The following is a 26,098-nucleotide window of genomic DNA, read 5'->3' on the forward strand; positions in this document are numbered from 1 at the left end:
TAACTACATCAATAGTGTCACTGCACTAATCAACTTTTCTGATATTAATCACACAGGTGCGATGGCTGAAGTTGATACATTTCCTACACGTGGAGAGAAACAACAGAAAGATTATGAAGAGAAGTCTCACCCCTGCCCCCATTGTGGAAAACATTTCCTTTTTATATCACAGCTAAAAAGACATAGTAACATACACTCAGGAGAGAAGCCATACTCCTGTTCTGACTGTGGGAAGAGTTTCTCTCATGTAGGTAACCTAAATATTCACCAGCGCATACACACTGGAGAGAAGCCTTACTCCTGTTCTGACTGTGGGAACAGTTTTTCTCGTTTAGCCAACTTTAATAATCACCAGCGCATACACACTGGAGAGAAGCCTTACTCCTGTTCTCACTGTGGGAACAGTTTTTCTCATTTAGGCAACCTTAATATTCACCAGCGCATACATACTGGAGAGAAGCCATACTCCTGTGCTGACTGTGAGAAGAGTTTTTCTCAACTAGGTCAGCTTAAAGTTCACCAACTACATCACACTGGAGAGAAGCCATACTCCTGTCCTGACTGTGGGAAGAGTTTCTCTCAACTAGGTGGCCTTAAAAATCACCAGCGCATACATACTGGAGTGAAACCTTACTTCTGTCCTGACTGTGGGAAGAGTTTCATTTCGTCATATGTACTAACTTGTCATCAAAGAATCCACACAGGAGAGAAGCCCTACTCCTGTCCTGACTGTGGGAAGAGTTTCTCTCAACGAGATAGCCTTAATACTCACCAGCGCATACATACTGGAGTGAAACCTTACTCATGTCCTGACTGTGGGAAGAGTTTCTCTAGTCGAGGTAGCCGCATAGCTCACCAGCGCATACATACTGGAGAGAAGCCTTAACTCCGTCTTAACTGGGGGAAGAGTTTACAGCCTTGCAGACCTTTTGGCTTTCTTGTTTTGGGCATGTTATTGTTCTTGGATGAATGCATTCCCATTTTGAATTTAATGCCAACAACAAATGTCAAAAAGGTTGGGGCACAGGCATCTAAATGTACTGTATGGGTCTTGTATGGTGTCATTTGAATACTATTTGTTGCTGCTTTTCTTTCTGTGTCCTAGCCCAAATGTAATGCATTAGATGTGTAGGTTAGATGCTTTAAACAGACACTAACTATAGACTGGAATGTGTCCACTGATGACATAGTGGGTTAAGTGGTCATAACACATCCCCCAAACCCTCATAATGGATTATAACAGATCGTTTTAGAAACACTGTCTTCTGGCGTTCTTTCCTGCCTCTATGCATGCATCTTAGCTCTCACAAAATTAAATCTCTGGAGATCTTCTGTCTTTGACACTTGTAATGACATTGAACTTTAACTATTAAATTCACATGTCGCATTCATTTATTGACTCTTTGGAAATATATAAAGACCCAATTCACTTTCTGTATCCAATCACTCAGATGATTCTCAGTCTCGCCCCTCCAGTAAAGGTAATAAACATTACATCCCTTTAGGAAGAGGTGTCATCCCTGTCTTCCTGATTTTTATTCGATTCACAAGGTCCCAATTCAATTTCATGTTGATTTAATTTGCATATAGTGATAATTGTTACGCCAGTTTTGCTTAAAATAGAGATTTGAGAAAGAAGGCTATAAACTGCACAGGGAACCTCTAACTTATATGACATGGCAGATTAATTAAAGATGTGTTGATTTGTAGGCAGGGCACATGCACATTTAATAAAATAACTCTGAGTAAACGGGAATGTATAGAAATCAATGACATTGTGGACATTTATCTGTAGTGTTCGGATTTCCCTTGTTCCCCATATAAGGGTGAATGTTCTATTATGCATTATTTTACTGTACAGGTTATAGATTAAACTTCACCAGGACGTTGTAGAATGTTTGTGTTGCCAGGCTGACAACAACAGGCGGCAACGACCATTGGTTAAGTGGGATAGATTGTCCTTTGTGTTCATTGTCTTTGCCAAGGTAAAGTAATGCTAATTAATATTTGGGATGTGTTTTAGAAATGTCTGAAGTTTGGATGAATTGTAATGTCTCAAACAGTCATTTGAGTCTGTTCTGTGTAGAAAATTATAGAAGATTTAGTAAATGTTACATTACTATTTTTGTTATTTTTCATATCAAATGTAATCTTATCGTTGTGATTATTATTATACTCCTATATTATTTTGTGTCTCTGTAGTATTGACAGTTTATTGGTGGCATGTGATCAGACACACAGGATGGAGATTAAGCAGGTATGGAGGACCTGAATTAGACTGGTCAGATAGGCCCTAAGCCAATACTAGACACACCCATAGTCAGGGGAGGTAACTTGGGGAGTTGGTTCATGTTTCCTTACAAATGTATTCCTAAACTGTATTTGGTTGTCATACACTGATTTCATACGATGCCAAACACACTATGTGTAACAACTGTTGTATCACCTACAAGCTTGTAATAAATTATCTTGAGTAAATGATATTGGTTTCCTGAATAGTTTAATTATTGTTTATAGATTCACTACATTTCTGGGAGAACTCGCCAACGAACCCAAAGTAGCGGACAGTGAGGTTTGACCGCATCAGAATCCTCCCGAATCATTGTGTTGTATTACAATTCAGGAATATATTGTTAACAGATACTTCTAGCACACATTTTTTACTATCGTGTGTTTTAGATAATGTTATACTTTGTAGATGTTTATACAATTTAGGAGGACATAAAAAATTGCTGGTATGTAACTATGAAATGTATTGTAACTTTATAACATGATCCAAATAAATGTTGTTACTTTGAAGTATAGATTATGACGTTACTCCTCATTCATCTACTTCAGGGTTGCCCAACCCTGTTCCTGGAGATCTACTGTCCTGCTGGTTTTCTATTTATCCCCATTTCTAACTAACCTGATTTAGCTTTTCATCCAGGTAATTTTTTAGGTGTACTAAATTAGGGTAGGAATGAAAACATACAGGACAGTAGATCTCAAGGAACAGGGTTTGGCAGCACTGATCTCCAATCACTCTGGTGGATTAATAACCCAAACCTGTGTTCACAGAGATACTGGTAATTACACACACATATTTAAGTAAAAATGACCAGTCTTGTGAATCCCTCAGTCTTGGATTGCTCCACACACACACATACTTTGATACCCTCTTGAACGACAAAAGTATTAATAACCAAAAACGCTTTTTCTTCTAAAAATGCCAGGCGTCATTCAGTTTGAATTCCATCAACTGTTGTTTAAAAATAAAATAAAAAATGCATAAAAATCGCCCTCAATCTATATACATATACATAGTTTTTATAGTAAAAAAAAGCAAGGCATTATATTTTCGCTCGTTTACTCCCGATAAAATCGTTAGATACGGAGATCGTTATTCATCTTCACGGAAATAAGTAAGCAGAAGAAAAAATACACCAATCGCCGCAACCTTTGAGGAACCAATTGGAAAAGGGGGAGGGTGTTATTTATGGGTTGAGCTTCCCTGCGGCGGACTGCTGAGCTTTGCTGGTGTCCGAGGAATTGGAGACGGTTCTTGGAAAAGCAATCGTCTAACGTTGGTAAATGACGTTTTTGCTTTTTATTTATATTGACTAATTACTGTCTGTCTTCACACAGTTAAACTATTAGAAGTTACTTAAGCTAAGTAAAGAAAAAACTAAACATAAAACTGCGTTTTGTAGGCTCCAAATCCATTTACATTACAAGCTAATTAGCTCGCCTAGCCTGCTACCTGTTGGTGTTGTAGCCTATCCTGATTAGATGTAAATCGTAGTTCTGTTATTGGAAATCCATTGATTGGTCAGGTTTTTCATAATACCTTGCGACAGTGAGACTGATTAGCGTACAGTGACTAACGGAAAACCATAAGATGCTGTTAAATAAAGTACACCTTCAACAGATCGGGGGGAAATCATTTGTTCTGATATTGTGATTGTTTGTAGTTTTTCCTCCACTGTGTTGTATTTTATTCCCATCAGACATGTTCATCAGTCATATGTGGGTCTGGTTTGGTCTTTATTTTAGCAGATGGAGGACAAACCCAGCCTGCTGCTCTCCTTCCACACTGAGCCTAAAGAAGAGTCACTGGATCCTTATTGGGACAGTGGAGCACAGTGTTTGTTGGTGGATTCAGAGATTAAATCAGAGAAGCTGGAAGACTGCAGTCAAACACTGGGGCCAAATGATATTAAATATGAAGAGAAGATTGGGGGTTTAACTAATCAAGGTAAGAACTGGTTTATGATGAGGGTTTAATCCCAGACAACATTTGTATGTGGGGCCCAAATGGGTAGTTAATGGGTCCATGGGTTTCATAATGGCCCCATTTGGTTTCATAATTGCCCACATGGGTTTCATTCAGGATTACACTGGGTGTTAGGTGGGCCCCACCTTGGCAACAAATGCAAGACCCACGTGGGCCCCATTTTGAAACTTTATATGGTACTACATGGAACTCTTGGAACGCCATTCCCAAACAAGATTAGCATGAAGGACAGTACTCATAGGCAGAGTATCCACCCCCCCCCCTCTCCTGACTCTAACTAAAATCACCCAATGCTTCCGCAAGTTGTCCAACAACTCCAACCCCCCCCCCCTCCAAAACACCCACCCTCTCCCCCTCTATCACACTCCCCCTCTACCACAGTCACCCCCCTCTCCACCACACTCACCAATCAGGGAGTTAGTTCTAACCTAAGAGAGCAGAGATCATCTTTCCCTCTGTCCCACTCCTCCCCCCGTTTAAAACGATTGCTTTGACAACTGCCACATCGTCAACAACCTTGTCCTTTATTTCCACAGAGCACAGAATATAGTTGGTGATGTGCTTTGGGTCCCTGCTATTGTGAAAATGTCTGTGACTGTTTTGAGTACAAGCTAGGACCCAGTATCTCTATTCCTGTGTTGATTACAAATAGAAGGAACCGTGAGCATGCAACCCATAAAGTAAACTTGTCTAATCTGTTAACTGTAACACGTCAACCTACTAGTCCAGGAACCCCTATTATATTTAACACTGAACAAAATTATAAACACCACTTCTGTTTTTGCTCCCCTTTATCATTAGCTGAACTCAAAGACTTTCTGTATGCACACAAAAGGCATATTTCCCTCAAATGTTGTTCACAAATCTTTCTGAATATGTGTTAGTGAGCTCTTCTCCTTTGCTGAGATATGCCATCCACCTCAAATGTGTGGCATATCAATTATTGCACAGGTGTGCCTTAGGCTGGCCACAATAAAAGGCCACTCTAAAATGTGCAGTTCGGTCACAAAGCACAATGCCTCAGATGTCGCAAATTTTGAGGGAGCGTGCAATTGGCATGCTGACTGCAGGAATGTCCACCAGAGCTGTTGTCCGTGAATTGAATGTTCATTTCTCTACCATAAGCCGTCTCCAAAGGCGTTTCAGAGAATTTCGCAGTACATCCAACCAGCCTCACAACCGCAGACCATGTGTAACCACACCAGCCCAGGACCTCCACATCCAGCATCTTCACCTCCAAGATCGTCTGAGACCAGCCACCCGGACAGCTGCTGCAACAATCGGTTTGCATAACCAAAGAATTTCTGCACAAACTGTCAGAAACCGTCTCAGGGAAGCTCATCTGCATGCTTGTTGTCTTCGTTGGGGTCTCGACCTGACTGCAGTTCGTTGTCGTAACCGACTTGAGTGGGCAAATGCTCACATTCGATGACGTCTGGCACTTTGGAGAGGTGTTCTCTTCACAGATGAATCCTGGTTTTCACTGTACAGGGCAGATGGCAGACAGCGTGTATGGCGTTGTGTGGGTGAGCAGTTTGCTGATGTCAACATTGTGGATCGAGTGGCCCATGGTGGCGGTGGGGTTATGGTATGGGCAGGCGTGTGTTATGGACAATGAACACAGGTGCATTTTATTGATGGCATTTTGAATACACAGAGATTCCGTGACGGGATCCTGAGGCCCATTGTTGTGCCGTTCATCCACGACCATCACCTCATGTTGCAGCATGATAATGCACGGCCCCATGTTGCAAGTATTTGTACACAATTCCTGGAAGCTGAAAACATCCCAGTTCTTGCATGGCCAACATACTCACTGGACATGTCACCCATTGAGCATGTTTGGGATGCTCTGGATCGGCTTATACGACAGCGTGTTCCAGGTCCTGCCAATATCTAGCAACTTTGCACAGCCATTGAAGTGGAGTGGACTAACATTCCACAGGCCACAATCAACAACCTGAACAAGGAGATGTGTTGCACTGCGTGAGGCAAATGGTGGTCACACCAGATTCTGACTGGTTTTCGGACTCCCCCAATACAGTGAAACTGCACATTTTAGAGTGGCCTTTTATTGTGGCCAGCCTAAGGCACACCTGTGCAATAATCATGCTGTCTAATCAGCATCTTGATATGCCACACCTTTGAGGTGGATGGCTTATCTCAGCAAAGGAGAAGTGCTCACTAACACAGACTTGTGAACAATATTTGAGAGAAATAGGCCTTTTGTATGCATAGAGAAAGTCTTAGATCTTTCAGTTCAGCTCATGATAAAAGGGGGCAAAAACAAAAGTGTTGCGTTTTTATTTTTGTTCAGTGTATTATGCTGGCTTTACTTAATATCAGGTCTTTCGCCAACAAATCTTTCTTGGTTAATTGCATTATAATGTCCTACAACATAGGCACGTTTTGGCGAGAAACATAACATTTATCAGAAAATTTGACACCCAACACCCTGTCACAGGTTTGCACTTTTGGTAGGTACTCACCACAGCTGACCGGGAGTACCCCACAAGCCTTGCAGTTTGAGATGCTCTGACCCAGTCGTCTGGCCATTAGAATTTGGCCCTTTTCAAAGTCGCTCAGGTCTTTACTCCTGCCCACTTGTCCTGTATCCAACAAGTTGACTGCAAGAACTGATTGTTTGCCTATCATCTAGTCTACCCAGACCTTGTCATGTGCCCTTTTTAGGAGATGATCAACATTATTATTTTCACCTATGAGTGGTCATAATGTTTTGGCTCATCAGTATATGCCCATTCATAGTTATTGACTGGCATAATTTATGTACAAAATAAACACATAAATGTGGCCGTACATTAGTCTCTCACAGGCGCTTATGTCTGTGATTTGTGGCAGAAGTCTTTCTTCTGGCAATCCTTCCAAATAACTTGTTGGAAAGCAGGTGGCGTCTGATAGTATTTTTGGAAACGTTCTCTTCTTGAACTGTCCTTCTCACTGTGTGTGGGGGAAAATACACACTTGTCCTCTTCCAGGCAAAATCATATGAGCTTGAGTTGATTTACATTTCTTCATTATTGCCCAAATAGTGCAGACAAGTATTTTCAGGCATATACGTCTTAATGGACCTATCTTGATTTATTATTTTTTTTTTTTTTCATGATCAAGTTGATGGACAACACTGACATGTATCAGTGATAGACAACACTGAAGTGTTTTGTTACCCTGGGTGACACCATTTTTAGAGGGCACTGAATGAATTAAAATGTTGGAAATATATTGTTAAGCCTAGGGAAAATGTGAAAAAAATTTCAGAAATTGTTCATGTTTATCCCTCTTAAAACTCTTGGAACTCTAAGTACATTGATAGTGTCACTGCACTAATGACCTTTTCTGATCTTAATCACACAGATGAGCTTTCTGAATCAAAGGGTGGCAAGGCATTGTCAAAAGATCTTCGGGATAAAGTTGTGGACAGGCACAAGTCAGGAGATGGATACAAAAAAATTTCAAAGGCTTTATCAGTGCCTAGAAGCACAGTGAAGTCTATTATTAAGAAGTGGAAGATATTTGGTACAACACAGACCCTCCCTGGGTCAGGTCGTCGCTCCAAACTGGATGAAAGAGCCAGGAGGAGACTGGTCAGAGAGGCTACCAAGAGGCCTACAGCAACTCTGAAGCAGTTGCAGGAATTCATGACAAAGAGTGGTCATTGTGTGCATGTGACAACAATATCACAAATTCTCCACAAATGTGACTTGTATGGGAGGGTTGCAAGAAAAAAGCCACTCCTCAAGAAAGACCACATGCAGTGATGACTGAGCTTTGCCAAAACACACCTTGAAGATTCTAAGGCCAGGTGGAAAAAGGTGTTATGGTCAGATGAGACTAAAATTGAATTATTTAGCCTCAACGCCAAACGATATGTCTGGCGAAAATCCAATACAGCTCACCATCCAAATACCAACATTCCTACAGTAAAGCATGGAGGTGGTAGTATCATGTTATAGGGTTGTTTTTCTGTAGCAGGGACTGGAGCACTTGTCAGGATAGAAGGAAAAATGGATGGGGCAAAATACTGTCAAGTTCTTGAGGAAAATCTGCTGTTCTCTGCCAGAAAGTTGTCAATGGGAAGAAGATTTACCTTCCAACATGACAATGACCCAAAGCATACAACAAAACTGACCACACAGTGGTTGAAGGAGAAAAAGGTGAATGTCCTTGCATGGCCTAGTCAGAGCCCGGACTTAAACCCCATTGAAAATCGGTGGAATGACTTGAAGACCGCAGTCCACAAACGATCACCATCAAATTAAACTGAACTTGAGCAGTTCTTCAAAGAAGAGTGGTCAAATATTGCAATGTCTAGATGTGCAAAGTTAGTAGAGACATATCCCAACAGACTAAAGGCTGTAATTAAAGTAAAAGGTGCTTCAACAAAATACTGATCCTTTTTCCAACTCAGTGATTTTTTTTTTTTCCTGACATGTTGGTGTTATATCTCTCACTTGGATGTTATAAGTTGCACTGAGTAAATACAGCTGAACGAAACAAAAACTGTCTGTCTTCATTTCAGGCTGCAAAGTAACAATGTGATTATTTTAAATACCCACTGTACAAAGCATGTAGAAGTCTTTAATTTTTATCATAGGTACTCTTCAACTGTAAGTGACGGAATCTAAAACAATAATCCGGAAAATCACATTGTATGATATTAAAGGAATTAATTAGCATTGTATTGCATGACATAAGGATTTGATACATCAGAAAAGCAGAACTTAATATTTGATACAGAAACCTTTGTTTGCAATTACAGAGATCATACGTTTCCTGTAGTTCTTGACCAGGTTTGCACACATTGCAGCAGGGATTTTGGCCCACTCCTCCATACAGACTTTCTCCAGATCCTTCAGGTTTTGGGGCTGTCGCTGGGCAATACAGACTTTCAGCTCCCTCCAAATATTTTCTATTGGGTTCAGGTCTGGAGACTGGCTAGGCCACTCCAGGACCTTGAGATGCTTCTTTTAATCCATGACCGCGTAGTGTGTTACTAATGGTTTTCTTTGAGACTGTGGTCCCAGCTCTCTTCAGGTCATTGACCAGGTTCTGGGCTGATCCCTCACCTTCCTCATGGTCATTGATGACACACAAGGTGAGATCTTGCATGAAGCCCCAGACTGAGGGAGATTGACCATCATCTTGAACTTCTTCCATTTTCTAATAACTGCGCCAACAGTTGTCTCGTATAGGTCTACAATTCTATCCCTGATGTCTTTACACAGCTCTCTGGCCTTGGCCATTGTGGAGAGGTTGGAGTCTGTTTGAGTGTGTGGACAGGTGTCTTTTATACAGGTAACAAGTTCAAACAGGTGCAGTTAATACAGGTAATGAGTGGAGAACAGGAGGGCTTCTTAAAGAAAAACGAACAGGTCTGTGAGAGCCGGAATTCTTACTGGTTGGTAGGTGATCAAATACTTATGTCATGCAATACAATTTATTATTTAAAAATCATACAATGTGATTTTCTGGATTTTTGTTTTAGATTCAGTCTCTCACAGTTGAAGTGTACCTATGTTAATAATTACAGACCTCTACATGCTTTGTAAGTAGAAAAACCTGCAAAATTGGCAGTATATCAAATACTTGTTCTCCCCACTGTATGTAACCCTTGTTCTTGGTTGCTAATACAAAAGTCCTCTTCCACAAGTAACCTGCGTTGTGTTTTATTTTAATCTTGTGAGTGGAACTTGGTGAAGAGAAAGGGGCACTAGAGCAGTGCTTCCCAAACCTCTCCTGGTGCCCCCAAGCCATTCCATCTAGTAGATGAATCCCAGAGCTAGCACACCTGAATCAACTAATTAACAAACCTTTACCTGTTGGTAAAGATAAACATCTTAATATTCATATTCTTTTAACAGATTAGCAAATTCTATGAGTTTATTCCTACCTTCCAACAGTAAAGGAAAATAATATCCCAAACAGTAGCTGCACCTGGCCAAAAATGAATCTTAAAAACTGTTTAATACTGGAAATGGTGGTGTGCCGCCTAGTGGCTGTTTTAGTCTACTCCTTACATAAAGTACTGAAATATTCGCTTACCTTTGAATGTTTAGGGAGCTCCATATAAAACAACGTTTTAGCATCAGAATTTTTATTTGTTATTAATTGCGTTATTTGTGCCCATGTCACCGCACGCCTCTCCTTGTATTCCAACGTCGTTGTTACAATAACAGTTCATCTCACACCTGTCATTACAGGGCACCTTTCCAGTGTTGCCTTCTGCAACTCATAATAAACTGTAGAATATAGAATTGAATATAGAATGTTTACAAACTCAAAATTACGTCTCATCATATTGACTGTGCACTTCTGTAATTTAATAATAATAAATAATAATATTATAAGCTTTAATAATAAAACAAGCTTTTATTCAGTTTGAATTCCATCACTGAGTAAATCACTCATTTATATTAGATATTTCATGAACTTGCCCGAAATCTATATCCATGTTTTTACAATCAATATAGCAATATATGTTTTTTCGACTATTATATTTCATCTAAAAGAAAATTAACAACTCAATGCTGCAAGCTATGAGGAACCAATTGGAAGAGAGGGAGGGTGTTCTATATGGGCGGAGCTTCCCTGCCGCGGGACGCAGATAGACCCTTCTCCAACACTGAGGGAGCTGGAAATTTAACTCCTTAGCAAAGGTAAAAGCTTGACCATCTGATATAATTGGAATTCATCCACGATTCAGATAAGTGGAATAGCGATGTTTTAATTAATACAAAAAAACTACGTACTTCCGCTTTAACCTACAACTAGTCTCGCGAGGCTAAACCTCTCGTCAGGCCTGGTTTAAGAGGCTCCCTAACCGAAAACGAGTAGAAAAAGTAAGAAAATTATAATTTCGTTTGCCTGTTTATTGTAGAATAAGGATTAGCCACTCTATACACTGACCCGCCAATTTCTGTAAATTCTCCTTATCTTGAAATAACAGAAAAACGGAGAACTAGCGCTGAACTGGTTCGCCGTCACCCTGTTTACCTTGGAATAATTGAACGAATCCTACACTGAAAGATCGTTGAGGCACGCGAAGAATGGGAGACGGCACTTGGGAAAGAAATCTGCTTACGTTGGTAAATCAATGTTTCTTTTTATTTATATTAACTTATTACCGTGTCTGTTTTCACATAGTTATAAGTTACTTAAGGCAAGTTATAAAAAAACAAAGCATTTAACAGCGTTTTGTTGGCTCTGGCTATTCAGATTACAATATGATTAGCTAGCCTAGCCTGCTAGTTTCAAGTTTATTTGTCATATGTACCCAGTACACAGCGTCATCCTGCACTATGAAATTAATGTGACATGGCACCCGACATGTACGTAGTAACAATTGCTACATGTTGGTGTTGTAGCCTGTCCTTTGGATTGGATATAAAGCCTAGTTCTGTAATTGCAAATCCATTGATTTGTCCGGTTTCTCATTTGTCTCATCCCTACAGTTAAATATTTTGTTGTTGTCTTTGTACTCTATACAGCGGTCAAGTTAAATAATGTACACCTTAGGTATTTTTCCCAGATCTGTTGTTCTGATGTTGTGATTTTTGTTTTTCCTCCATTGTGTTGTATTGTATTCCCATCAAACATGTTCATCAGTCATATGTGGGTCTGGTTTGGTCTTTATTTTAGCAGATGGAGGACAAACCCAGCCTGCTACTCTCCTTCCACACTGAGCCTAAAGAAGAGTCACTAGATTCTTATTGGGACAGTGGAGCTCAGTGTTCATTGGTGGATTCAGAAATGAAATCAGAGAAGCTAGAAAACTGCAGTCAAACACTGGGGCCAAATGACATTAAATATGAAGAGAAGATTGGGGATTTAACTAATCAAGGTAAGTTCATGAAGAGGGTTTTGTCCCAACCAACATTTGTATGTGGTTTAAGGGTCCATTGCAGTGTTGGGTTCCGTCTTCTGTTCTATCCACCATCTCTGATCACTTGAAACTGAGTAGACAAAGCTTTTGGTACTTGGAGTTCATAGAGTAATTTGTTTTAACAAGGTTCCCAGGGAAGTAAAACAGCCTCACAACATAACAGGTCCACCACTATACAAAGCCCTCCAATAATTTTGGGACTCGTGGTATAAATGTGCAAAACGGGCTGTGAACCTTTATTTTTTTAATTATTTTTGTCATTTATTTGAAATATGAAAAGGTAAATTATTGCGATAAATGTCAAATAATTGAAATATAAATTTTTGACATCTGTGCCACAATTATTGGCATCCCTAGAAATACCTATGAGTAATATCTATCTGATGAGCCAAAACATTCTGACCGCCTGCCTAATATGCTGTTGGTCCTCCGCATGCCACCAAAACCGAGCCGACCCCCCGAGGCATGGACTCTACAAGACCCCAGAAAGTGTCCTGTGGTATCTGGCACCAAGACATTAGCAGCAGATTCTCCAAGTCCTATAAGTTGCGATGTGGAGCTGCCATGGATCAGACTTGTTGGTCCAGCACATCCCACAGATGCTCAGTGTGGAATTTGGAGGCCAGGGCAACACCTTGAGTTCTTCATGTTCCTCAAACCATTCCCAAGAAATGTGTGAAGTCTGGCAGGGTGCATTATCCTGCTGAAAGAGGCCACTGCCATCAGGGAATACCATTGTCATAAAGAGGTGTACCTGGTCTGTAACCATGTTTAGGTAGGTGACAGGTGTCAAATTGACATCCACATAAATGCCTGGATCCAGGGTTTCCCAGCAGAACATTGCCCAGACCATCACATTCCCTCCACCGGCTTGTCTTCCCTCAGTGCATCCTGGTGCCATCACTTCCCCAGGTGAACTGTGTACATAAACGGCCATCTACGTCATGTGAAAGACCACGGGACTCCTCAGACCAGGCAGCCTTCTTCCACTGCTCCAAGGTTCAGTTCCGGGGTCATCATGGGCACTCTGACCTGTTTGTGGTTAATAGCCCCACACACAGCAGGGTGTGATGCACTGTGTGTTGTGACACATTCCTCCCGTAACCATAATTAAAATGTTCTGTGTCTTGTGCTACAGTAGACCTTCTGTCGGTTCAGACGAGACGGGATAGCCTTGGGCGTCCAACACCCTGTCACAGGTTTATTCTTTGCCCCTCCTCGGACCACTTTTGGCAGCTGACTGGGAGTACCCCACAAGCCTGCTCCTGCTCGTTTTTCCTGTATCCAACATGTTTACAAGAACTGATTGTTTACCTACCATCTAATCTACCCAGACCTTGTCATGTGCCATTGTTAAGAGATGATCACCATTATTTTCTTCACCTGTGAGTGGTCATAATGTTTTGGCTCATCAGTGTAGGCCCGTTCATATTTTATGTTTTTAAGTTCACCTGATTGATTAGGAACATTTAGTTGGTAAGTCTACTCCCCAAACACATTGGTCTTGTGTTGGTTGGGTCCCCTTACCGGTTGCATGAGGTGAGGGGTCCCTGATGACCTCCAGGAGAGTTTCTGACTTGCAATTATTTTGCATACTTTATGCACAAAATAAATAATTGTCGCCATACGTTAGTCACTCACATGTGCTTATGTCTGTGATTTGGTGGCTGCAGATTCTTCTGACAAATAACCTTTTGGATGGCAGGTGGTGTCTGATGGTAAACTGGTTGTTCCTCTACTTCTTGAACTGTCCTTCTCATTGTGTGTGGGGGAAAATACACACTTGTCCTCTTCCAAACAATATCATCTGAGCTTCAGTTGATTTACATTTCTTAATTATTGCCCAAATAGTGCAGACAAGTATTTTCAGGCATGTCTGTCCTGACTCTCTTTTTGTGATCCAGTTGTCGGTTTGGACCAGACAGTATAGCCTTGGGCGCCCAACACCCTGTGACATTTTTAAAGCGTTTTGTTACCCTGGGTGTCACAATTTTTGGAGGGCACTGAATGAATAACATTTTGGAAATATATTGTTATGCCTGGGGAAAATATTAAATTGTTTTCAGAAAATGTTCATGTTTTTCTCTCTTAAAACTCTAGTAATGGTTTCATTGATCTTTAATGTAATCGACTAACTGCATTGATAGTGTCGCTGCACTAATGACCTTTTCTGATATTAATCACACAGATGAGATGGCTGAAGTTGATACATTTCCTACACATGGAGAGCAACAACAGGAAGATTGCAGAGATAAGTCTCATTTCTGCACCCACTGTGGAAAACATTTTCTTTCTATATCACTGCTAAAAAGACATATTAACATACACTCCGGAGAGAAGCCCAACTCCTGTTCTGACTGTGGGATGAGTTTCATTTCATCATATAATTTAATTAGACATCAGAGATTGCACACAGGAGAGAAGCCTTACTTGTGTTCTGAGTGTGGGAAGTGTTTCTCTCATTCAGGCAGCCTTAATATTCACCAGCGTGTGCACACTGGAGAGAAGCCATTCTCTTGTAGTGACTGTGGGATGAGTTTCTCTCAATTAGGTAGTCTTAATAGTCACCAGCGTGTACATACTGGCCAGAAGCCTTACTCCTGTCCTGACTGTGGGAAGAGTTTCTCTTTACCAGGTAGCCTTAAATGTCACCAGCGCATACATACTGGAGTGAAGCCTTACTCCTGTCGTTACTGTGGGAAGAGTTTTTCTCAATTAAGTATGCTTAAAGCTCACCAACTAATACACACTGGAGAGAAGCCATACTCCTGTCCTGACTGTGGGAAGAGTTTCTCCAGTCGAGGTAGCCGTATTGTTCACCAGAGCAAACATACCGGAGAGAAACCTTACTCCTGTTCTGAGTGTGGGAAGAGTTTCTCTCAGCTAGATAGTCTTAAAACTCACCAGCGCATTCACACAGGAGAGAAGCCATACTCCTGTTCTGACTGTGGGAAGGGTTTCTCTCAATTAAGTATGCTTAAAGCTCACCAGCGCATCCATACTGGAGAGAAGCCTTACTCCTGTCCTGACTGTGGGAAGAGTTTCACTCAACCAGGTACCCTTAGAAATCACCAGCGCATTCATACTGGAGAGAAGCCTTTCTCCTGTCCTGGCTGTGGGAAGAGTTTCTCTCAACTAGGTAGCCTTAATATTCACCAGCGTATACATACTGGAGAGAAGCCTTACTCCTGTTCTGACTGTGGGAAGAGTTTCTCTCGACTAGGTAGCCTTAAAATTCACCAGCGCATACATACTGGAGAGAAGCCTCTTCATTGATATAGCACAGTTCATACATAGAGTCAATACAATGTCCTTTAAAATGAAAAATAAACATTAAAATGCAATGGAATAAAACAAAAAAAGTCAGATTCTTCGATTCTCTAACCACCCTCCAGGGGGACTCTCCAACCCGGTATCTCAGTCTTTGCACTCCAGCGCTAGAATGAACCCGTCAGTCTTTTGTGAAATCTACATCGATGTCTTACCCGGCTGTCTCCAGGGAAATATTTATGCCATGTCTGTGTATTATATTTTATATTCATACTCGATGAGTAACTGTTTCCAGAAATGTTTACCGCACCACCCTGGTATCTCTATCCTTGCGCTCCAGCACTTGGATAAAGTCGTCAGTCCTTTTGTGAGATGATACCCTGCATCGATGTCTAAACAGCAGCACGAGAACTTGCCTTAGCAGATTGTTACATTTACACAGAGGTTATTCCTCTGAATAACTTGCATTATCCATCATCCACAGATCGTTACATTTACAGTGGTTATTCCTCTGGTAGCACAAGAAAAGAAACGGAATGATGTGCTCTGTTCTCTTGGTCCTGGTTAACATTCTAGCAGCAGCATTCTGAAAGAGCTGCAGCTGTTTTACAGTCTTTTGGGGAGTCCAGTTAAGAGGCCATTACAGTAGTCAACCCAACTAGAGATAAAAGCATTGATGAGCGTCTCTTGGTCTTTTTGAGTCATCAAACCCTTGATTCTGGATATATATTTCAGATGATAGACTCAGATCTCACATTCAACTGTCATATCAAAGCGTTCACCAAAACAGCATTCTATCAGAACACCAATAATACGCACTAGGCCCCTGGTTTTTAGGGCCTGGAGAGAAAGCTTAACCCTCTTCTGACTGTGGGAGGAGTTGATGTAGCCTTAAAAATCAGCGGCACATACATGCTAGAGAGAAGCCTTATTCCTGTTCTGAATTTGGGAAGAGTTTCAATCGTCTTGTCTCCCTCAGAACACATCAGAGGATTCATAGTACTGGATAACACTACTTTTAAATGTAGGAAGTGCTTTTTGACCATCTTAACTTTCTGTCGTAGAGTACAGAGGGAACGGAAAAATGTCAATTCTGGATACATTTACTACCCCCTCAATAAGCCTTTATTTTGTAGTGTATCCATTCAGAAGTGCTCTGCTGTTAAAAAGTTTTGGGGTCACTTAGAAATGTCCTTGTTTTCCAAGGAAACATACATGAATTGAGTTTGAGTGGGAAATACAGCAAAATGAATAGGATCTATAGTCATTGACATGGTTAGAAATAATGATTCTTAGTTGAAATAACAATTGTCCTTCAGAATTTGCCTTTGTCAAAGAATCCTTCATTTGCAGAAATTACAGCCTTGCAGACCTTTGGCTTTCTAGTTGTCAGTTCGGTGAGGTAATCTGAAGAGATTCCACCCCATGCTTCCTGAAGCTCCTCCCACTAGTTGGATTGGCTTGTTGGGCACTTCTTATGTACCTTACCATACTGTCATGCTGCTCCCACAACAGTTCAATAGGGTTGAGATCCAGTGACTGTGCTGGCCACTCCATATATATGGTATTTTGGGGGTAATATTTAATGAGAACAGGTTGAGCACCTGTGAGGCATCTGTTTCTCAAACTAAACCTTGTACAATATTTTCAGTTTCCCGCATGGAATAGCCTTCATTTCTCAGAACAAGAATAGAGTGATGAGTTTTAGAATAAAGCTATTTGTTTCTGGACATTTTGAGCCTATAATTGAACCCACAATTCCTGATGTTCCAGATACTCTAGTTTAAAGGCCAGTTCTATTGCTTCTTTAATCAACACAAGTTTTCAGCTGTGCTTTACATAATTGCAAAAGGGTTTTATAATGATCAATTAGCCTTTTGAAATTTGAAAGCTGGATTAGTAAACACAACGTGCCATTGGAACACAGGACTCATGGTTGCTGATAATGGGCTTCTGTACATCTATGTACATATTCCATGAAAAATCTGCTGTTTCCAGCTACAATAGTCATACAATAGGATGCTCTTTTTATACCCAATCATGTTACTGACCTGTTGCCCATAAACCTAATTATTAGTGAGAGGTACCCTCAGGTTTTTTTTTCTTTTACATGAAATTTGCCCCTGTCCCAGCTTTTTTGGTTAAATGTGTTGCTGGCATCAAATTCCAAGTGGGCATATTTTTCAATTCAATTTCAATTCAAGTAACAATAAAATCTTTCAACATTTGATATTTTGTGTTTCTACTGTTTTCTGTTAAATATTAGTATATTATTAATATTTAATGATCTGCACATCATTCCATTTTGTTTTATTTACATTTTACACAGCATCCCAAATTTTGGACAGGATGTTTCATTTTAATAACAAAAACAAGAACATATAAACATTTAAACAGTAGTGTATATCCTATTGATCATCTAAATCCTATGACATGTACTTTGAGTCTTATATGATGTCATTTGAATACTATTTGTTGCTGCTGTTTTTTCTGTGTCCTTGTCCAAATGTAATGCTTTAGATGTGTAGTTAAGATAAATGCTTTTCAAGAGTTTTGCTTTAATAAGGTAAAAGGTGTTGGAAAGAGATTCAATTATTTGGAGAGAGTCAGGTCCTGTACAGGAGGAGATGCTATGAACTATAACAGTGGCCCCCTGTACCCCTCAAAATATTTTGCGCTGCTTGGAGTACCCCTGAAGTACCCTCTCATGTTAATTTCACTAGTAAGTCTCTGGTGTCATGAGTGTTTAAGTACCCCCTATGGGGAGGCCAAGTACCCCCAGGGGTCCTAGTACCCCTGGTTGGGAACCACTGAACTATAAATCCCGCTCATTAACAAGCTCTTTGCATTTGGAGAACATCACACGGACACACACGGAATTACACACATCCTTCATCAGTGGGGAATCAAAGAGGGACTTTTGAGACTATTTGGGCTACTCAAAATCAGATGGTAGTAACTTGAATGGACAAGGTGACTTGAGGGACGTTTGAGTTCAGTACTAACAAAACAAGTGAAGTGAAGATGAATCCTCTGGGTCCACTAGAGTCTTACAAGGCTGAAACATTGAGGGAAATGTGTAATCTGGGATGACCAACAGTAATGAAACATCCTTCACAGAGATGGGGATTGTGGTTTAAGTGACATTTTGGGGATCAGTGCTGACACATCTAAATACATTTTCCCCATAAAATGACGGGGGAGAGCAGTGTTTGATCTGTATGGATTTTGTATTATACATATTATATCATATTCTGTTTTTTAGATTACATTTGTATATTTAGTAAGTTAGTTTTTTAAGTAAATCTTTGTTAGGAATGATAATGCGTTTATTAATTTTTTTTGTTCTATATTTATTAATATATTACGTTTTTCCCATTCTACATTTTTGTGTGAGACCCAATTAACTTTTTTAGCCAATCACTCGGATTGTTAGCTCAGTCTAACCCCTCTAGTAAAGGTGATAAACATTACATCCCTTTAGGAAGAGGTGTTGGCACTGATCTCATGATTTGTGTTGGATTCACAAGTTCCTGATTCCATTCAGTTTGATGTTGATTTAATTTGGATATAGTGAATTTCTGCTTAAATTACAGATTATTTGTGAATGAAGGCTATAAACTGCCCAAGGAACCTCTAGCTGCTATAACACTGTGGATTAATTAAAGATGTAACGATTAGGAGGCAGGACACAAACACATTTAATAAAATAAAATAACTGGAATGTATAGAAATCAATGAGATTGTGGACATTTATCTGTAGTGTTTGGATTTCCCTTGTTCCCCATAGAAGGGTGAATATTCTAATGTTTTATTTTACTGTACGAACTATAGATTAAACTTCACCAGGACGTTGTAGAATATTTGTGTTGCCAGGCTGACAACAGGCAGCAACACCCAATCCATTAGACATTGGTTAAGTGGGATAGATCCTGTCCTTTGTGTTCATTGTGTTTGCCAAGGTAAAGTTATGCTAATTAATATTTTGGGATGTGTTTTACAAATGTCTGCTATTTGGATGCTAATAGTAATGTCTCAAACAGTTCTTTGAGTCCCTTCTGTGTACTGAATCCTCCCGACACATTGTGTTTTATTAGAATTTAGAAATATATATTGACTGTACAGATACTCATAACACGTTTTTGCTATAGTGTTTTTGACAAGTATGGTATACTCTGTGGATGTTTGTGCAATTTAGGAGGACATTGAATATTGCTGGTATGTAACTGAAATGTATTGTAACTTTATTACTTGATCTGAATAAATTGTTACTTTGAAAGATTGATTACATAGTCATTCTTAATTAATCTACACCAGGGCTGGCCAATCCTGTTCATGGACCTCAACTGTCCTGCAGGTTTTCTTTTCAACCCCATTTGTGATCAACCTGATTTAGCTTGTCATCCAGCAAATTTTTAGGTGTGCTAAATTAGGGTAGGAATGAAAACATACAGGACAGTAGATCTCACGGAACAGGGTTGGGCAGCACTGATCTCCAATCACTCTGGTGGATTAATAACCCAAACTTGTGTTCATAGAGATACTGGTAATTACACACACATACTTAAGAAATGATCAGGCTTGGGTATGGAACATATCACGTTTAATGTTCATATCTACAGCCCAATCCCAATGTCCACACTCACAGACTTTAAAGCGTGTTCCGCTAAGTCTTTGAGTGCTTAGGGCTGTCCCACTGTCAAATGTTCGCGAGGGCAGGGGAAGGAAAGAATGCCGGAAAACCCGCTTTAAAAGAGAAGAAAAAAGAACGTTCAAGTACACAACTACACTAGGCCTACATTAACAAGGATTTGAGATGGCACATGGCCGCGAAGAAAGTAAAAAAAAAAAACGTTACATTAGTGATTATGAGTCCACAACGCTACCGGTTACGCCATCGCTGGAATTAAAATGCTGCCTACTGTATTTCTTTAAATTGCTAAATAAGGTGACCATTAGAGGACGGTGTAGGAAAGTCTCAGGAATTGAACAACCAAAGAAGCCTGTATTATAAGAGGCTTTGGAGAAAGCACGTGATCCAACGAGGCTTTGACGACATCAATCAGTATTGTTACACGGATGCAGGACTTAGGCAACCACCGGCCTTTCACATAGATCAGGCGTCGTACAATCATTGGTCACGTGGTGTTGCAGTTTGAAACGTGCTTCTGGTTCACTGCATCGAAACAGTGGAGCCTCGGATAACCGAACGGTGCTTTGTGCGCTGAACTGGTTCTCCATAACCATTGAGCGAACCGTACACCAATCGGATCGTTTAGGCACGCCAGGTGTGGGAGACGGTACTTACTAACTTTTGTCAGCAAATTAAGTTATTGCTTTTATTAATACAAAGTATATATATGTAAACCAATAGAAGTTAATTAAGCTAAGTAATGGAAAAAATGAAAACAGCATTTAAAAAATGAATGGAGCGAATTTGGAGTGGCAGTTATTTTTCCTGATAACGAATAGCTGTTTTGAGCAGAGCGATGGGAAAGACATGGAACGGTGCAGCAGAGCGTAACCTTCGCTCAAAAGGTTACATACTCCGGGAGGTATCACTGCACACTGCACTTCCGGGTACTTGAAACCAGGTGCCGCCAGCTTTGAGGAGCCAATTGGAAGAAGGGGAGTTTGTTCCATAATGGGCGCAGCTTCCCGGGCGGCAGATAGGTTCGCGCAGTGGCAGAGAAGGGTCTAAAATTTGTTTCGTAGCGGAGGAACACGAATGTTTTTCACATGCGTTCCTGGGACCATCAGATATAGTAGGAAATCATCCTCGATCCAGATGAATAGAACAGGGATGTTTTAATACAAAAACGTACAAACCTCAGCTTTAACGTGAGGCTAAACCTCTAATCTCGTCAATCAGGCCATTTTTAAGAGGCTCCCAAACCGAAAACGGGTAAGGAGCAGAAAAGGTAAGAATATTATGACTTTGTTTGCCTGTTTAGTGGAGTCAATAACAGAAAACCATAAAATGTGGTTTAAACAACTAAGAAAATGTTCAATTTGTGTCACATCCCTAAAATTAAATACTTGTTTTGTTTGTTGTTATCTTTGTACAGTACAGAGGTCAAGTTAAATAACATTCACCTTAAGTATTTTACCCAGTTCTATTGTTTTGATATTGTGATTGTTTGTCGTTTTTCCTCCATTGTGTTGTATTGTATTCCCATCAAACATGTTCATCAGTCATATGGGGGTCTGGTTTGGTCTTTATTTTAGCAGATGGAGGACAAACCCAGCCTGCTGCTCTCCTTCCACACTGAACCTAAAGAAGAGTCACTGGATTCTTATTGGGACAGTGGAGCTCAGACTTCATTGGTGTATTCAGAGATGAAAATAGAGAAGCTAGAAAACTGTAGTCAATCACTGGGACCAAATGATATTAAATATGAAGAGGAGAAGATTGGGGGTTTAACTAATCAAGGTAAGAACTGGTTTATGAAGAGGGTTTTGTCCCAGCCAACATTTGTATGTGGGGCCCATATGTGTAGTAAATGGGTCCATGGGTTCCATAATGGCCCACATGTTTCATTCAGGATTACACTGGGTGTTAGGTGGGTCCCAACTGGGCAACATATGCAAGACTCACCTGGGTCCCACGGTTAATTAACTGGTTAATTAAGTGTTTAATCCCAGCCAACATTTGCATGTGGGGCCTATATGGCTAAGGCAAAATAGAATCCATGGAAAAAGACTGTGGGACTCCTCAGACAAGGCAGCCTTCTTCCACTCCTCCAAAGTTCAGTTCTGATGCCCACGTGCCCATTGGAAGCACTTTTGACGGTGGACCGGGTCATCATGGGCACTCTGACCAGTTAGCGGCAAAGCAGCCCCATACACAGTGGGGTGTGATGCACTGTGTGTTGTGACACATCCCTCCCTTAACCATAATTTAAATATTCTGTGAATTGTGCCACAGTAGACCTTCTGTCAGTTGGACAAGACAGGATAGCCTTTTTTTTGCCCTCTCATGTTGATTGGCCGTGGGTGCCCAAAACCATGTCACCAGTTTGTGGTTTATCCCTCTGACCACCTTTTGGTAGGAACTCACCACTGCTGACCGGGATTACCCCACAAGCCTTGTCATTTCAGAGATTCTCTGACCCAGTCATTTGGCCATGTTTTTAAGTTCACCTGATTGATTAGGAACATTTAGGTGGTAAGTCTACTCCCCAAACACATCTTGAGGTTACTGGTCCCTGATGACCTCCAGGAGAGTTTTTGGCTCTTCATTGTATAAATACTGGTGACTGTTCTTTGTTTTCTTCAGAGGTTCCTCGCAGGTTTATTTAGTAGGCTTTTGACTCTTCTCTTCTTGCATGTAAATTATTGCTGGTATTTCCATAACATAAGTCTACTCTCCAAACACATTGGTCTTGTGTTCGTTAGGTCCCCTAACTGGTTGGATGAGGTTACTGGTTCCTGTTGACCTCCAGTAGAGTTTGGGACTTGGAATTATTTAGCATACTTTATGTACAAAATAAACACTTGTGGCTGTACATTTGTGTCCAACAAGCGTGTATGTTTGTGAATTGGTGGCAGCAGGGTCTTCTGGAAGGCAGGTAGCATATTATAGTAGTTTTGGAGACTGTTTTTTTTGTTTTTGAACTGTCCTTCTCACTGTGTGTGGGGGACAATTCACATTCGTCCTCTTCCTGACAAAATGATCTGAGCTTCAGTTGATTTACATTTCTTAATTATTGCCCTAGTGTATAATATTTTTTAGGCATCAAACTATCTTTATAGCCCTATCCTGAATGTTAGTTTTTTTGATCCAGTTGATAAACAACACTTTTAAATGTTTTGTTAACCTGGGTGGCATGATTTTTGGAGGGCATTGAAGGTATTTAAAGTTTGCACTTATATTATTATGCCTGGGGAAAATGTGAAACTGTTTTCTGTTCAAATTGTTCATGTTTATCACCCTTTAAACTTTTGGAATATTGTCACTGCGCTAATGAACTTTTCTGATATTAATCACACAGATGAGATGGCTGAAGTAGATACATTTCCTACACCTGGAGAGCAACAACAGGAAGATTACAAAGATGAGAAGTCTCACCCTTGCCCCCATTGTGGAAAAAAATGCCAATTTATATCACTGCTAAAAAGACATATTATCATACATTCAGGAGAGAAGCCATACTCCTGTTCTGACTGTGGAAAAGGCTTCACTAATCTAGGTAGTCTTAAAGCTCACCAGCGAATACATACTGGGGAGAAGCCATACTCCTGTTCTGACTGTGGGAAGAGTTTCTCTCATACAGGCACCCTTAATAATCACAAGCGCATACACACTGGAGAGAAGCCATACTCATGTTCTGACTGTGGGAAGAGTTTCTCTCGTTTAGACACCCTTAATGTTCACAAACGCATACACATTGGAGAGAAGCCATACTCCTGTTCTGATTGTGGGAATTGTTTCATTTCAGCATCTCACCTTACTTGTCATCAAAGATTACACACAGGAGAGAAGCCATACTCATGTTCTGACTGTGGGAAGAGTTTCTCTCATATAGGCGCCTTTAATAATCACAAGCGCATACACACTGGAGAGAAGCCATACTCCTGTTCTGACTGTGGGAAGAGTTTCATTTCATCATTTAGGCTAACTAGACATCAGAGAATGCACTCTGGAGAGAAGCCATACTTCTGTCCTGACTGTGGGAAGAGTTTCTCTCAATTAGCTAACCTTAATATTCACAAGCGCATACACACAGGAGGGAAGCCATACTCCTGTCCTGACTGTGGGAAGAGTTTCTCTAATTTACGCAGCCTTAGTATTCACCAGCACATACACACTGGAGAGAAAGCTTAACCCTGTTCTGACTGTGGGAAGAGTTTCATTTGGTCCTTTAAACTAACAAGTCCTCCGATTCTATTCATCATGCTTTCATGCCTGTTAATCGCACCATACAACTCTCCTGCTTCCTCCCTTTTGCCAGCCATTTTCCCCTCAACTAACTTTTTTAATTTATTTTCATCTAAAAAGTAGCTAAGACAGCTGTTTGAGGAATGGATCAACCGCTTGGAAATGTTTCCAGTTATTCTCTCTACACATCCAAGCAACATGCAGATTATTATCTACGCTGGGTCTTTTGACATTTTACAAAGGAAATATAGCTGAGATCCTGAAAGAGATTTTGCTATGCTGCTGGAGAAAATAAGCAGCTTTCAATTTCATCATGTTTTCTTCTCAGGCCATATTCCAACCTTGGGGAAATTAATTGAATCTTTTAGCAGACTCTTTGGGCTGAATACGTGGCTGTAATTGGCGTGCCTCAGCCTCGGGATTAAGTTTATTGATCATTTCAATATTTTTTGGAACTGTAAAGAACACTTTAGACCTGATGGGGTTCATCCAAACATCATGGGATGCCGGCTGCTTGGTGCCAACATACGTCAAGCTCTTGGAATGACATTTCCAAACGAGATAAGCATGTGGGGCAATACTCATAGGAAGAGTATCCACCCCCCCTCTCCTGACCCTCTGACTAAAATCACCTAATGCTTCCAGAAGTTGTCTTAGTCCAAAGTGGGGGCGCAACAATCTTCTTTCTGGCAACTCGACCATGCAGCTCATTTCTGTTCAAGAATCGTTGTATTGTGCTACTTGAAATTACCACACCGTCTTTTTCCAGAGCTGTATTTCTCCTGTGGTTTTTCTTTGTTTCCCAAGCAATTTTCCTGGCAGTTTTGGCTGAAATCTTTCTTGGTATACCTGACCATGGCTTTGTATCAAGAGATCCCCGAATTTTCCACTTCTGGAAGAGTGATTGAACGGTACTGACTGGTATTTGCAAGGCTTTGGATATATTTTTATATCCTTTTCCATCTTTATAAAGTTCCATTACCTTGTTAAACAGGTCTTTTGACAGTTCTTTTCTGCTCCCCATGGCTCAGTATCTAGCCTGCTCCGTGCATCCACGTGAGAGCTAACTAACTAATTGACTGAAACTATTGCTCATTGACTGATTAAAATTAACATGTAATTGCCATTTTAACCTGTGTGTCACCTTGTGTGTCTGTAATAAGGCCAAACATTCAATGGTATGTAAACTTTTGATAAGGGCCATTTGAGTGATTTCTGTTATCACTATGATTTTTAAAGGAGCCCCAAACAGCTATGTGATAATACATGGCTTTGTAAAAAAGTTGGAACAGGTTCATGTTTACCACTGTGTTGCATCATGTCAGGGACATTTCTTGAATTGATGTATTCCTACTGATTAAAGGACTGAGTTCCCATGTTTGGATGAGAAAAGGAACGTGGTAGAGAGTGATCTTGTGTTTGCCTAGGGGGCATCCTTGACCGGCACCAGCAGATTAGAGGGTTACTCGTAAATCTCTATAACCCTTTAGTGTCTATCTGCTGTTTGTCCAGACATTGTGACTCCTCAGGAGTTGAGAAGGTTACCCATGTGGGGGAGGACAGCCTGTCCCTTGTGTGAAGCCCAGGATATGTGATGGAATAAGGGGAATGTTTTTTATTGACTTGCATCTTACCACACCCCTTTTTCCCCTTTAACTACTGACAATTGTCCTGTATTAATTTAGAGATTATTCACTGTTACTCTGTAACCTGTGTACTCTCTCCTTGCAAGAATAAAACTGTTTATTGTGCAATTGAGTTTTCCTCTGTC

The 26,098-nt window shown here is 40.5% G+C and overlaps 1 protein-coding gene and 1 pseudogene across 2 annotated transcripts in view; both read left to right on the forward strand.

The window, feature by feature from the left end:
* The window catches only part of LOC105009211 (zinc finger protein OZF-like), a 28,653-nt gene extending 11,801 nt beyond the window's left edge, over positions 1-16,852 (forward strand). The window contains exons 1-3 of one of the 2 annotated variants that reach the window (XM_029122118.2): positions 10,957-11,379; positions 11,933-12,134; positions 14,365-16,852. In XM_029122118.2, coding sequence (XP_028977951.2) covers positions 11,341-11,379; positions 11,933-12,134; positions 14,365-15,452 — 1,329 coding nt within the window. In that variant the 5' untranslated portion in view covers positions 10,957-11,340 and the 3' untranslated portion in view covers positions 15,453-16,852. Of the gene's footprint in view, positions 11,380-11,932; positions 12,135-14,364 lie in introns of those variants that run through there. The other variant, XM_020049585.3, reaches the window with a different exon arrangement.
* A 3,907-nt stretch (positions 16,853-20,759) lies between these two features.
* On the forward strand, positions 20,760-25,079 carry LOC117592756 (annotated as a pseudogene).
* The last annotated feature ends 1,019 nt before the right edge of the window (positions 25,080-26,098 follow it).

Source organism: Esox lucius, chromosome 9 (assembly GCF_011004845.1).
Source record: "Esox lucius isolate fEsoLuc1 chromosome 9, fEsoLuc1.pri, whole genome shotgun sequence".
Taxonomy (NCBI): Eukaryota; Metazoa; Chordata; class Actinopteri; order Esociformes; family Esocidae; genus Esox; species Esox lucius.